General features: G+C 26.0%; 1 protein-coding gene across 3 annotated transcripts in view; it reads right to left on the bottom strand.

Moving 5' to 3' along the window:
- The window catches only part of Pka-R1 (protein kinase, cAMP-dependent, regulatory subunit type 1), a 69,394-nt gene that overhangs the window by 1,568 nt on the left and 52,061 nt on the right, over positions 1–15,765 (bottom strand). For all 3 annotated transcript variants that reach the window (XM_067272455.1, XM_067272441.1, XM_067272446.1), the window contains exons 2-9: positions 11,319–11,492; positions 9,707–9,798; positions 9,122–9,230; positions 7,534–7,632; positions 6,258–6,317; positions 5,128–5,188; positions 2,043–2,164; positions 1,885–1,966 (exon numbers count right to left, since the gene is read on the bottom strand). In XM_067272455.1, the coding sequence (XP_067128556.1) occupies positions 1,885–1,966; positions 2,043–2,164; positions 5,128–5,188; positions 6,258–6,317; positions 7,534–7,632; positions 9,122–9,230; positions 9,707–9,798; positions 11,319–11,492 (799 nt within the window). The remainder of the gene's footprint in view (positions 1–1,884; positions 1,967–2,042; positions 2,165–5,127; positions 5,189–6,257; positions 6,318–7,533; positions 7,633–9,121; positions 9,231–9,706; positions 9,799–11,318; positions 11,493–15,765) is intronic.

Genomic DNA, 15,765 nt, shown 5'->3' with positions numbered 1-15,765 from the left:
CTAAAATCTAAACATTATTTCCATTACCATAATCTTCAAATTTTTTAAGCAACTTCCTAAAACATTAAATTTCTGTGTAGAGATTTAATACACACACATATATATATATATATACAGTGCCATAACAAGGGCAGTGCCAGCGATGCCCAGGCACAAGGCGCAGACCCTGGGGGCGTATAAATGACATGGACCAAGTTTTATATTGTAGTTTTGGGGCGTAGTTACAGAAGCTCGCACCAGGCACATAAAAGACTAGTCATGACACTGTATATATATATATATACACACCTTTAAACAGTATTGAAAATTTTTAAAATATGTATATTTTATAATTGTATATAGTTGATAAAATTTGTGATTATATATTTCTGATATATAAAAAGTCTACAGTGTAAGTCTCACAGTTTTTGTCATATTTGCAAAAAGCTGAATCTTAAATAATTCTTTCAAAGTTAAAATATTACTAAAATTAAAATTATGCTACATTTTTAGTTTCAACTCATAGTTGTATTAGAAAACTTTAACATTTTAAAATTTTTTAAAAATAAACATTGTTTTGCCCTTACATTCTATAGTTGTCATTGTTTAAAACAGAACTTTTAGTATAATTTATTATTATTAGTGTTAATACACATTTAACTTTTAGGGCTTATCACACTGACTAATTTGACAAGAGGAGTTTGTTAATCATGTACAGTACATCTATATACATGCACATAATTACCAATCCGAAATGCATTTCAGGCTATCTTCAGACATTTTTGGCAATTTAAACATTAAGTGTATAACAAGCTATTAAAATTAGAAGAGATATATACTGGAGTAAAGTTTGAAGAAGAGTCTATAGATAGTAATTAATAATAAATATATTTTAGTAAGTAAATTTTTATAATTTAGAATGATTAAAAGATTTTAATATAACATATTATGTAATGTAGGTATGAAAATGGTGGTACTGGTTTGTGTGTGATAGTTTCATGCCCGACACCAAAGAGTTAATGTAAGGGAATAAATGTGATTAATAGAAGTTAAAATTTGTGAATGATACATCAACATAAGATAGTTTTATAATATAAGAATATATATAAATTAAACTAGATTTAATGAAGTGTTTATTTGGTATAGTGAAAAACGAAAATATAGAAGTGGTTGGAATTATGATTACAATAAGCCAAGGAACACCTTCTGTTTAAAAAAAAGTTGTGTTTTTACAATTTTTGTTTTAAATTCTCAACTGTTCTTATTACATATCTGTTCTAATTTTAATAGATTGTTATACATCTAGTGTTTAAATTGCCAAAAATGTCTAACTGAAGATAGACCACTGTAAAGCCCAAAATGCATTTTGGATTTGTAATTGTGTGCATGTATATGATTAACAAATGCCTCTTGTCAAATGAGTCAGTGTGATAAGCCCTAAAAGTTTAATTGTGTATTAACACAAAAAATTGTAATAATAATAAGGGCAATAAGCTATAGTAGTATATAAATAAATTAAATAAAATAAATAAATAAATAGATTCTCTGCATTTTTGTGTTAGCATAGTTTTTTCTTTGTAAGTTTACTGCTTTAGATAGCTGCAAGAAAGGTAAAAACCTAAGTTTCTGTTGTAATTACCATTGCAAACATAGTTGTATCTTTATAATATCTAATATCTTTGCAAAGTAGTGCAAGTTGTAAACTTACGTTAAGTTCTGATGGAATCTTAGCTACATAGGGGATTTATTTAATAAACTACTGTTACAATGTGGGGTAAAAATTTCTAGATTGAACAGTAGTCTATAAGAAACTATTGTCATTTTACCATTTTGAAATTTTTCCCATCGAAACACATTTATAATTAATACAATCTTATTATAAATAATTGTTAATTTAAGACTTACCAAAATAATCTGATGGGCCTAACCGCCCAACTTCGACTTGTGGCTCATCATCAGAACGTCTCTGTAGTACAACAGCAGTACCCTAAACAATAATAATAAAAATAAAAACCATAAGCATAATATATTTTACTTTAATCTTAAAATTTTATTTCAAATACCTCTTCAATAATGAAGAAATCATCTCCTGGTTGTCCCTGTTGCACTATTACATCACCATCATTAAACTGAACAGGTTCCAATGCATCAGCCACTGTGTATCGTTCCCATTTATCTAAACTTTCTATTTTTAAAATAATTATTTACATATTAATACTTAGTTATATTTTCAAAAGTAAAATTAGCTATATTAATAAGTAAATAGCTATTCAAAAGTTTTATTAATAATATTATATTTTATTAGTAATAGCATATGAATTATTATAAACCAATTAGATTTCAATAAAAAAATTAGTCATCCTAATTTAATTTTGAAGAAAGTAGATTCAATTTTCATGGGTATACAAATTATGTTGATTTTGAAATTCTAATAATGGAAGAATGCAACATTAAAAATTGCCAATTTAAGGTATTAATTTTCTTAAATTTTTTCAACAATTTGAAAGTTTTGGATTATTATTAGCTACACATCTTTAATTAATATTTTCAAGGAATTTCTATAAAACAATCTAAATCAATTTAATGCTTTTGTACTTTAAGTTTAAAAACTAAAACTACTAATAAACCAAGCCTAACATACAGTAATAAAGAATATGGCTAGATTTTATTTGGACTATAATATGGCTAATTAATTATATTATACAATTTACATAAAAGGTAAGTAGTTAAACTGTCATCTTGTGTTAAATTTAATAATGACATAAAAATTAATTAAAATCCAGCAGTATCCTTTGTTTATTACTATATGTTAGGCTTGATTTGTGGTGCATATATATATATATATATATACACAGGGTGAGTCAAAAGTTCTTTGTACCCTTTTCATTTGAAAAGTACTGAAGATATAATGATTTTGTTAATATCATGTGCAGATAATCCAGTGAAATCTTTTTAAGTAACCTTGACAATCATTTTAAAGGTTACTCAAAATAATCATTTTTACTCCTCAGGAATTTAAAGTTCAAATTTTTAAAAGGATTAATACCTTAAACATCTTTTTACTTAATACTGATTAAGAATTCAGAAAATGGCTTTAGGTTAATTATTATTGAAACTTTCATGTTATCTCTGCTTGTTAAAAAGTTAAAAATTTTGTTGGCTTTAAAATGATTTAAGTTCAATAAAAATGTTCCCTCTGGTTCTCCACAAGTGAATGACCTCAAAATTTTTCTAAAGGTTAAAAAGAAAAATGTATTTTTGACTATTTTTTATAAGACATACTTTCATGCTAGTTTCATTAAAACCAGATAATTATTTTTATATGAAACTGAAAAAAATTATTACTTGACATGCCCAATTTTGAAGGCCGATTCACTCCTAAAAGCATTCTTTGGCTAATAGGAAAAAAAATTATCTTTTGAATTATCAAAATCAAAACTACAGAATAACACTTAGGTTACATTCAGTGTTAATACTAACATATTAATTCTTAAAAATTAACTCCATTTTGTAATTACCTATAAAGTGATCAAACATTTCATTGTTGTTTAAAGTATAGTTTTTGAAAAAGTCTGAATTTAATGGAAGTTATTTAATAACTATATAACATTTCTAAATGAACATTTTTACTATCATAAATACTAACTTATAAAATTATTTAACGTAGTCATTTTAAGATTACAATATTCATAAATTCAGTTCTTCATTCTTTAATCTATAACTACGTGGTACGATCCAAAAGTTCGGGGACTGCAGTAATCTATGACAACGAAAACATGTATTTGAAGTTACAGTGTATGAAATGGATTCTATCAAACCACCTCTACATGTTCAGGTTAATTTCACCCATGCAAAAACAGCAGCACTCGCGGTTTAATCACATATTAAACTGCAAGTGCTGCTGCTTTTTTCCGGAGATAGTTACCTTTGTTCTGCGACGTAATAAAAGTGTAGTTTGAAGAACAACCTCCAACATTTCGACTTCGCCATGGTAGAATCACCGTACACCTTTCTTAGCAATTTTAAAGTCTCTATAGGTGTTTTACCTAAACACTGACAAAATTTAATGTTGGAGGTTGTTCTTGAAACTCCACTTTTATTACGTCGCAGAACAAAGGTAACCATCTCCGGAAAAAACAGCAGCGCTCGCGGTTTAATCACGACATGGGCGAAATTAACCTGAACACGTAGAGGTGGTTTGGAAGAATCCATTTCATACCCTGTAACTTCAAATACATACTTTTGTCGTCATAGATTACTGCAGTCCCCGAACTTTTGGATTGTACCACGTAAAACAAAGTTTCAATTAATTATTACTGTATTATTACAAATATAAGCCACCCATAAATTTAAACCACAGTAGAAGTTTAAAATTGGAAAAAAATAATGAAAAATAAAATGATTTGTGTCAATTGCAGGGTATCTTTCTTTTTTTAGGCCCTGAGAATGATTTTCTGTCTTCTTTACACTGAAATAACTTTTCCTTCATGGCTGACCAATGATGCACATTCTTTTTGTCAACCATAAATCTTTTACTGGTTGTGCAATTTCCAATTTCTTCGGTGCACACTAAGTTTATTTTGAATTCAGCATCATATGTAAACCGTTTTTCCATTATTAGTGAGTATGAGTAATAAAAAAATTTAAAATTCAATTCTACACAGCTGCTATCAAACAACAACTGGATTAAATCAGAGAAGTGCAAATGGGGAGCCACCAAATAAACTTTTATCAATGATTGTAATACTATCTCCATGCATACAGTGTAAAGCAAAGACCCAATTGTTAGAGAGAGATTGGCAGAAATAAAAGGGTTAAAACATTTGTTTGAATTTAAGTCACATCCTAATTTTATGTTTTAAAAATTGGAATAAAAAGTGCAGCTTAAATTCAAAGTAATCAGGTATTAATGCAGGGTGATTTACTCGGGACTGAATCTTTATTACAGAAAATATCTCCATACAAAATGAAAAAATGATCATGAAACAAATGGAATGATTATTTCATGATGAGGTAGTCAACTTTGAAGCATGTTTGCATTATATGTTACTCAAATATTACTGCACAATTAATGTACTGAACAAAAGACTTGGTTCCAAATGTATCACCTCATATTTTCATTTAAAAGATAAAAAATATTACACCTACCTAAAATAGAAACCTTACTAAGAAATTCTTCATATAATTTTCTTTTCCTTATTGTGTTTCCCTAAAGAAAAAAAATGAATAGTTTTAGAAACAGATTATGTTAAAATTAAAACAACATTTCTCAGTTATGACAAACGTCAATGGCTAATAGTCATTTAACAACAAATTTCTTAAACATAAAATACTTTAAGATTTAAAATAGCTATCTTTAAATCTAACTTTAACATTACCTTGTTTAGTTTATGAACAGATTATTATTTATTCAAACTACACACATACACATGTACAATATGATACAGTGAAATCTGATCAGTATGTATGATGTATGGAGTTATTGACAACATTCTCCTGGTCATAGTTTCCATGTCTGTTACTCTTTTAATCTAAGGAAGTTCATTACAGTTTTACTATTTTTCATTTTATTAATTATAAAATAAGAAAAAATATGTTAATAATGTTTGTTTAGTTAAAATAAAAACAGGAAAACTGTAATGTAACTTTTTAGCTAACTATCAAGAGTGATGAAAGTTGAAACAATGGCCAGGAGAATATCATTGATAACCTCATTCATGTGTCATACAAACTGATCATATTACCATATTATATGTATACACATGGAAGTTGTTTAGTATACATATTAACTGGTTTAAAACCTAGCAAACCAAAAATGATGTTACTATATATATATATATATATATATATATATACACACATAATATATAGTCTTAATTTTCTGTTCATTTGCAGCTACAAGAAACAACATAATTATCATTTTTTTTAAAAATTATTTAGCTTCTTAGAATACATATTTCTTTTTAAATGATGCTGGTTATCTGCAGGCTTTTGATTATTTGAGAAATTTTATAAATGACTTTTTTATATATATATTTCGTAAGTTTGATGGTTTAATGTTATATATATATATATGCATGTTTACATACATGCATATTTATATTAAGTATCATTTTGTGAAATGAAAAAATATATAGTAAAAATTAAAAGCATTCTAGGTATCAAGCCTTAAATCTCAAATTAAATGAAAATAAATTTTTTTTAAAAAATTGTTGTGTACCATTTAATAAATAAATTTGAAAATCTCTTAAACTTACACAATATTTAATAATACTTACCATTAATATTCGTCTATATGTATCTCTGTCAATAGCCCAAAGTTTGACATCTGTTTTAGCCTAGATTAAAAAAATTAATTTCTAATTGTAAAATTAAAATATTTTTGTTGTTAAATTATTTTTACAAAAAACACCAACTTTCACAGTAATTTAAATCATTTCCTATAAATCCTGCATATTTAACTTTGAACCACCATTTTCCTAATAAGAGTGATTAAAAAATTATAATCTAAGAGAATGACATATACACAAAAATTATTTGTATAGGATATTTTATGCACACTTTTCTAATAAAAATTTATTATTAATCAAGCATATGGCTATTTTGAAACTATGTTTGCTTGTATCTATGATGAATATTTTCTAGTCATTCTATTAACTTTGACACTATTATTACTGACCAAGATCATCAGATTGCCAGGATGCAATTTTTAATCATATTTTATAATTTAAACTAAGCTTTCTAAATCTGATCTTGGTTTTAGTAATGTCTTGCCTCTATATATCATACTTCTGAAATATAATAGTAATTTGAATGTATCTGTATCATTATACTGAGGAGGGGCTTAGATACTGCACAGGTCTGAAATGCATTTGTGAATTGCAATAAAGGAGTACCTAACCTGATAGCTGTGAGGAAGTCTACCGGATTTATTTATTTTGATTAAAGAGATATACAAATTACGTATATAACAGCTACCACATCTGACATTGAGAAATATAATAGTGTCAAGCCAGTCATCTGTTTAGCTCTGTTCGAGATTAATGAATGACAGCAGAAATGTATAAGTCCACAATTTAAAAACTGCAGCCCAATTATCCAGTAAAACAAAAAAAATTTTGAATCATAAAAGAAATTTATTAAAAAGTGAAAAAGTTTAATTAAGAAACAATGTAGGAGGCTTAAATCATTGATTAGATCTTTAAAAAAAACTGTTGACTTGGAGATTAAGAACTATTATAATGAAAAGCTTGATAATTGTAGTAGTTGTAGAACTGTGAAAGTTACTAAATGACTTATCTAGAAAGTATATACAAATTACTTATCTGGAAGATTAGTTTTTTAAGTAACTAGATAAACCTTTGCAGTTACAATTTTTATCTATATAACCACTAAGCTATAGAAAACCATTACTATACACGTAATGTGTTGAAATGCAAGATTTTAACACTGGATAACACCTTACATGTAAACAACCATTTCAATAGAAAAAGTAACACATTCAGCATACCAGTTTTAGAATTTAAAAACAGTCTTTCCTTAAATTTTCATTACCTTAACTGTTGCAGCCCGAGGAGTTCCATAGATGAGAGCCAATTCTCCAAAGCTGCCTGCTTCTCCAATAGTTGTGACAAGTTGACCGTTTACAAAAACCTAAAAAATTTAAAAAATAATATTTAACACATTTACAAGACTACATTAATTTTGTTATTATTACTTTTTAATAAAACATAAAAAAATTAATTACAAAAAATAAATCTGATTACACATTATGCTAATAACCTGTTACAAATAAGGTGAAGTTTTAAAATTTAGTGTAAGATTTTCAGTAATAAAAACTTTGTCTGCATATAATATGATGTTTTTGAAATAAATTGATTTTTTTTAAATATCTTTAAAGATTACAAGTGCATATGGAAAAAACTATCAACAAACAAATACACTAATTTCTTTGGAGAAAAGTCATATGGTATTCTGATACTGTAATCATGTTATTTATCATAAGCATTATCTTCTAAAAATTCATTATAAAATTAAGCTGCTATGAAGATAAATACACTTTAATTCAATGTCATATTGATAGTCAATTCTTGAAACTAGAGGAAGAATTAAGATTATCTTATTTTAATATATTGTACAGTATTCTTTTATCAGTTATATTAACTTCTAATTAGAATGATATAACTACAAATATGAAAACATTAATTGTTTCACATAAAGAAATAAGAAATTGAAAAAAACAACACATCATTATCGGTAAAACTTTATATTAATTTCAATTAATACAGTTTACAATAAAAGCTAATGAAATAACTACTCAATTTTTATTAAATATTTCATGTTTAAAATAAAAGTGTATAAAATTAAAGTTGGATTTTAAATGGATTATTACATACTTGATAGTGAACAGTTTTAAGAATATGAAATCAATTTTAAGTTACTGTACTTTCTGAATTCTAATACACACTGCACATTAGAATCAGGCACAAAGTTGATTTAATGCAGCCTTGTTTGTATTGTTTGCTCTTCATTCTGTTTACAATTTGTGTGTATTATATCATTGGTATAGACATGGTACATGTCTTTCCCACTACTTTGATTTTAATTTTATTTTGATGATCTTTTGAACTACAGCAAGCTGAATGATTGATGTCCAGTAGATAAATCTTCTACAAAGCTGTGTTTCAGCAGAGAGTTAGCCAATATGCCAAAAACAATCTATACACATATTTCATTATACATTCACTATATACTACATATCTAGTAAATTTCATGCTTGTGCATACTGACATGAAATCTCACTGTTAAAATGTTGTTCATATGGCAATTTTAACTGATTCGACTGTGAAAATCAAATGCATATGAAATTTGATGGTATATTAAAATAGAGAGAACACAGAATCCATTAACATATTCTTAACTTAATAAATGACAGTCCAGAATTAATTCTATTTTAATGTATTTAATTTTTTATACTTGTAGTTTCATGTTCAAAAATCACAATTATTTCAAAACATTCAAACTGATCTTTCCCATAAAAATAAATTCTTACATCAATAAAAATTGACAGAACAATTTTTACTTATGTTATCATAATTAAGATTTTTTTTAAGAAATAAAAAATACAATGTATTAAACATACCTCAACCTCTCCTTGGTCAATAACATAAAAATTATCACCTTCATCTCCCTGTTGAATTAAAACTTCACCAGCATTATGTATTACAGGAAACATTGCATCAAATATATCACTAAAAGAAAATTAAATAAATTACATAATTATACAATCACAAATATCTAGAAAATTTAAGTTTTTTCATATATTTTTAGTTAAACAAATTAAGATACTTTTCTTTTTATAAAATTATTATTTATGAATACTAATTGATAAAGTTCTTTTTAATTATAATCAAATTTAAAATCTGTTTCGTTATTTGAGTTGCTCACTTGCCAAATCGATTAATTCCACAAAACAAAAAGTATAAAAATTGATAATGTAAATTTTTTTTTAAAATTTCTTTTAAACTTTAAATTTAAATAAACATCGTAGAATGTGTTTTTATATATCGTTACATTAAAGCTATGCATTAATATAATAATATATAAAATTATTTACACGAAAAATGTAAAAATAGTAACAATTATATTAAGGATTTACAGATGGAGTTAATCAATTTGGTCTGTGAATGACTCATTTATCAGTAAAGATTAAAAAAGTTCTTATCACCTTCTTTCATTATCATCTAAGTGAGCAAATAAAACATTTTTTTCAATTGCTTTGGAGAGTGCAGCCATGGTTTTATAATCTTTAGGAACCACCTAAATTGTAAAAATTTCCATCTTTAAATAATGTTATTTGTAAATGTGTCTAATTATTAACTTTCTATTCTAATCTAAAAATTAACTACTGATTTTCTAGCATTTTTATTTAGTTTAAAGTATTATACCTACAGACTATTCTAGACACTAAAACACATTTAACAGACAAAACTTTATTGCATTCTAACATCCAATAATTTTAAACATTTAATAAACTCTTTTGTAACTTGAAAAATACAATCATCATTATCAATAATTATTTTAAAATATAAAAATCAATAATATGAAAAGATCTGATTTATAATTTCTATAAAATTTGTCAAACAACACAAGTTTTATAACAAAATAGAACTGAATGAAAAAATTCCAATCTAGATATGTAAATGCAAATATTGGGTAACTGTAAAGTACTGCTATCAATACTGTCTAGAGAGATATTTAGCAATCCAAATTTAGTAAGGTGAAATCTCAGGTCATAATCCATAAAAAAAAATTACCCCAAACTCACCATAATGACACTTTTGGCACAGCAGGCAACAAATATTTCATTGTACAAGACATTCATGTAATGAGAGACTTCAGTAATGCATGGGATGCTACTCAACGTGTTTCCATTCTAAAGACATTAAACTGAGTATTCAATATCTGACCATAACTAAATTTCTTCTGTGATGTTTCATACCTACAGAATAGAAGCCACACTTAACAGTATTGCCTGCATCACTAAAGTCTCTGCATAGCATGTCTTGTACAAATAAAATGTTTGTTGCTTGCAGTATTTTATTTGTACAGATCTAGCTAGAATCATAAAAGTAATTTTATAGAATTGGATTTGTTTGGACAACAAGGTTGAACAAGCAAATACAAAAAAACATAGTAATTGTTTGACTAAAATATTTTTGCCGTCTGTCTATAATAATGATTCATTTATACAACTTCATAATATCAGCTATTATTTCTGTATAAAGACAAAAACTGACTGTTTTAGGTAGAGATCATATTACCAGCATACATTTATATGATTGGTATAAGAAATCATTGCATCAGGAAATTAACAGAATAATTTTGCAGCAAAAGAAACTAAAGATATACCAAAAGTGGAAATTACATAATTGAGATTGTCTGATCGATTATGTAATTTGTAGGTAAATTTTTTAAATTGAAAAGACATTTGAGAGAATTTTATCGGGGGGGGGGACTCAAAGCATATGAAAAACATTTTAAAAAATGGACAATTTTCATTGTTTTCAAACTATCCACATCTGTTAGAAATTAAGTGTTTTTTCTACAGCATTTTCAAGAATCTAATAACATTATAAGTGAAAAAGATTGCATTTATGATACTTTTATTTGTAATAACTTCATCACAAATTATATTATTACACACAATATAAAAGTTTTATAAATTTAAATCATGAATTACTTAGAATTATCAAAGCCATTATTTTTTTTTATTATTCATTTATGTATTTTTTTACATTTTATTTTAATATAAATATAAATAATATTCTAAAACTTACTTTTTTGACATATGTAGTTGCATCTTCTTCAGAATAAGTTTCTGCACTAACAGCACCCCTACGAACTCTTTGAGCTGGTGCTAAATTCGGAACAGGAGAGAGATCGTCTTCTCTGTCGTCACTTGGTGGTGTTGTTGTGGCAGGAGTTTTTTGTTTCGCTTTATTGGCTGCTTCCTAAATAAAAATAAAAGCCACATTATTATAGGGAAATTTTTTAAAACTTTCTATATTCTGTTGTTAAAACTTTTGTATTATGTTATTAGTTAATAAAGAGCGATTATTATTTAGTTTGAACACAGTATTTTGTTTTAAGTGTAAATAAATTCTCACTTTCATTGTGAGCAATTTTAAAAACTTACAAAAGTATAGAAATATATCAAAATGTAAAACTTCTTAAAAGCTTGGTAATGTTTTAACCAAATGTAATTTGAAGATAAATATATCAGAATGTAAAAATATACTCTGAGAAAACTCAAATATTTTTGTTAAATTCAATACTGTTGGGAATTAATTAAAAGAATAAAATGTAAAATACTACAAAAAATATTTTATTCTTTATAATACCATTGGGAGTTCATTAAATTAAACTCAGCACAAGATTGATCATAGTGATATTAGAGACACTTAATATTTTATTTATTTATACAAGATGAAGACAAGAACATAACAAAAGTCTTCAAAAAAAAAAAAAAAAAAAAAACAACAAAACTTTAAAACAAATTAAATATTAAAAGAAAAAAAATACATACAAATAAATGAATAAAATTTGTTACATAAAAATATAACAAACGAATACCTTCTATATTTGTTATATTCTTATGTAACAAATAAAGAAAATGATTTTCGAAATCTTTTAAAAAAAATATGCAGTAAATTTTATATCTCATTATGTATGTCACTTGCAATATTATTTTACACTCTTTTTTTAATGCTAGAATAATGTAAACAAAAAAAAAAAAAAAATGCATACTGTAGAGCATTTAATTCTTTACAATTCAATTAAACTAAATCTTATATAATTTACATTTAGTTTGATAACATGACAAATAATATCTCTCTCATAATATTAGCATATTATAAATTGAAGGAAATGAGGTATGAAATATTTCCCAATACAATTTAAAAATATATCTCCAATGATAAGATTGAATTCCAAAACTTCTTGAAACAATGATCCCAAAATAAAAAAAATTTTCAAAAATTTGCAATTGCTATTCAGAAAGTTGTTATTTTTTCAGCAGATTAGAACTACATTATCTGTCTTAGGGCTGTGGGGTTGATATATTAAGCCCTAACCCCAACTCAGAGAATTTTAGGTCTGACTTGAACTCCTGTCTCTAAATTTTTTAAAACATACTTTGATTATATTAACCCAGAATGGAATTTCATCATTACCAAGTGAATCACCAGATATTCCTAAAGAAACTGAAAGTACAGTAGAGAGTCATTTATCCGAACACCGGTTATCCAAACACTTTCCAGTTGGGACTGTGTCGTGCTGAATCGAACTTTTTTGATACTAGATTTACTTCTAAAGTATAATTTTTATATTTTTCAATATATTTAGTTTGTTTGTACAAAATAAAGAAATAATTTTTAACGATACAATAGCCTTGATTATTATTATAAAAATTTTCGTTAGGCTTAAAATCAACGAAAATTCAACACAAAGCGACATGCAACGGAGAAAAATTTCAACATCGGACAGGTTAATATATTTTTTCGTACATAATCGGTTATCCGAACAACCCCAGCCCTCAACTGATTCGGATAAACGACTCTCTACGGTAATCTTTTTTTTCCCACAGAGTTTTTCACCACCACCACTATCATTTTTAACCATGCAATGACATACAAAATGTTTATTTTGTACATCATTGCATGGCTGAAGTGTATATATACATAAGTGTGCATCTGTGGTTATAGTAAAGTATTCAAAAACACTAGAATTAACTTAAGTCTTCTTAGCCATTTTGTACAGGTCTTTTAAAAAAAAAAACAGATGATGGAGTTGGTCCATTTTTACCAACTTATACTCCACAGCCCTGGTTTTACTGTACTAAAAAGGTTAATTAATATGGCTTCATAACAAATTTTCAATGATTCTATAATAACAAATTTTAATTAAACAAAATTATATGATTTCAATTAGATCTTGCGAAAATGTTTAAAAAAAATAAACACCATTCAAATAATTTTTACAAAACGGAAGCTATAAAAATGATTATGGAATAAGATATTTTTCTTGAAAACACCATAATCTAAGATATCATCATCAGAACTTAGATTAATAGAGTATACAAATATTTGTTATAAATAAAATATACAATATAACAATTATCATAACATTAATTAGTCTTATAATGTTAATCCTATTATTATAAAAAACTGGTAATACTATCAACTTTTATACAATGATTATTCAGGATGTTAGGAGTATAATAAAGCTTTCAAGAGAGAACAACAAATACTTAGTTTCCTTATTCATTCATTTTTTTTTTTTTTTAAATTCTATCAAACTCATTCAGATCAGCAAGCAAAGAATCACTTAATAAAATAATAATAAGATTTTTCAAAGATTGAAAACACTATTAAATGATTATTAAAATGTGTTAATTGGGCACTTGATAAACTCTTACGTAAGATAACCTTTGTGAATATAAATCAAATACCATAATATAATAGAAGGGTTAGAAGTATGAAAGAATCTAATAATCTTAACGTTTGTTGTTATTTTTACCCAAGCAACACCGGGCTTATCTGCTAGTTTTATAATAACTAATAATACAAAAAGATTTTTAATAAAAATCTCTTAACAGATGGTGTCACATACAATTTTAACTGCATGCTGAGAAAGTTATGCAACTCATTGCTGGATTCTTTTCCTTTGATTTGAATTCTGAAACATAGTAGTGGATTATATTTTATTAAGATGTGAATTCTTAATAGGGCCATCTAAAAAGAAAAAAAATCCACAAAAAGATGTTTTGGACAGCAACAAAAAACTCAATAAGATCAAATAATCAAAACAAATATTAAATATAAATATTTATAAAGTCAAGAGATTTAATTTCTAAATAAAGCAAAATCTGATTAAGATTTAAAATATAAATTTTATTCTCTATGCATAGAAATCGATAAATTGTCATAAATCTATAAATCAAAATTTATTACTTTTGCAAATAAAACCTACTTAAAGCCTGTTACCGGTGAGCTTCGCTGAAAATCGTTACAAACGTTTTCGAACTATAAAGTTCTTCAGGTAACTGACGATCATTAATCGAATGCAATTCGAATGCAATTATAGTTCGAAAACGTTTGTAACGATTTTCAGCGAAGCTCACCGGTAACAGGCTTTAAGTAGGTTTTATTAGTTTAATCCGGTGTAGTAGCGGTTGTCCCGTATTACTTTTGCAGTAAATCTTTTATCAAAAGGATTCTCAAAATTTTAAAATATTTATTTGATTAATCATGAACTATCTTCTCTATTCATAATAGAAGTGCTATAAAATATTAATTCAAAAATATTATTTTGAAACAATTATTTTTTCCAGAATTTGTATTTTTAGTTTTTAAATATATCTGTAAATTGTATTCATATATTTAAGAGAAATATAAGCTTTAAATGAAGAAAAAATATAATTAATAGACCAATGGATAATCAAGCAGCTTGTTCAGCTATACGAATGTAATTAAATTATATCAAATTTTATATTGATAATTTTTTATTTTGATAAAATATGATAGAATAAAAGCTATATAAATGATTTGATGTATTATATTATTATTGCATACAAGCGAGTAAGATAAATGGTGAATTCAAAGTTGAAAATAATAAGTTTTTTTTAGAATAGAAGAGAGAAATTGAATTAACATCAATTGATTTTCATTAGAAATATATTTATTGAAAAGTTGTAGTGAATTACAGAAATTCATTTACAGAGAATCTTCATTATCAGCCTTTCTTTGAGCCTCAACTTCCAATAATTCTCTTATTGATATTTTGAAAGTATTAAAATCTTGATAATGTGTATATCCAAGAAACCATATCACAGCTATATGTGAGCACTTTCCAAAAATCTGAAAACAAAAATAAATCTAAAACCATCTAGTTCTAGAATTAGAACTTTTTAAACTCCAGATTTTTTTTCTACTCCCCTTTGTAAGTGCACATCTTCACATATACCAAAAACATCTAGTTGGGCTGCAATTTGAAAAATATTGTAGACTAATAAATTCCCACTGTTGTCTGTCTGTCTTTCCTTAATCTTGAGAATGGAGTTAGATACATGTAAGTCAAGACTAGATATAGAAAGCTAAGAAGCAGGAGGCACTGATTAACTATATATAAACTTCTGATGCAAACTGGAAGTCATGTTACTTCAATTCAAAAGTTCCCCTCAAAAGGTGTTAGATGACTGGCACAACTCTACTGTTAAAAGACAAG

The sequence above is a fragment of the Centruroides vittatus genome, unplaced genomic scaffold, assembly GCF_030686945.1.
Source record: "Centruroides vittatus isolate TY-2023 unplaced genomic scaffold, ASM3068694v2 contig_1112, whole genome shotgun sequence".
Classification (NCBI taxonomy): domain Eukaryota; kingdom Metazoa; phylum Arthropoda; class Arachnida; order Scorpiones; family Buthidae; genus Centruroides; species Centruroides vittatus.
Note: the sequence above shows the minus strand (reverse complement) of the source record. Positions and strands in the feature narration are given on the sequence as shown.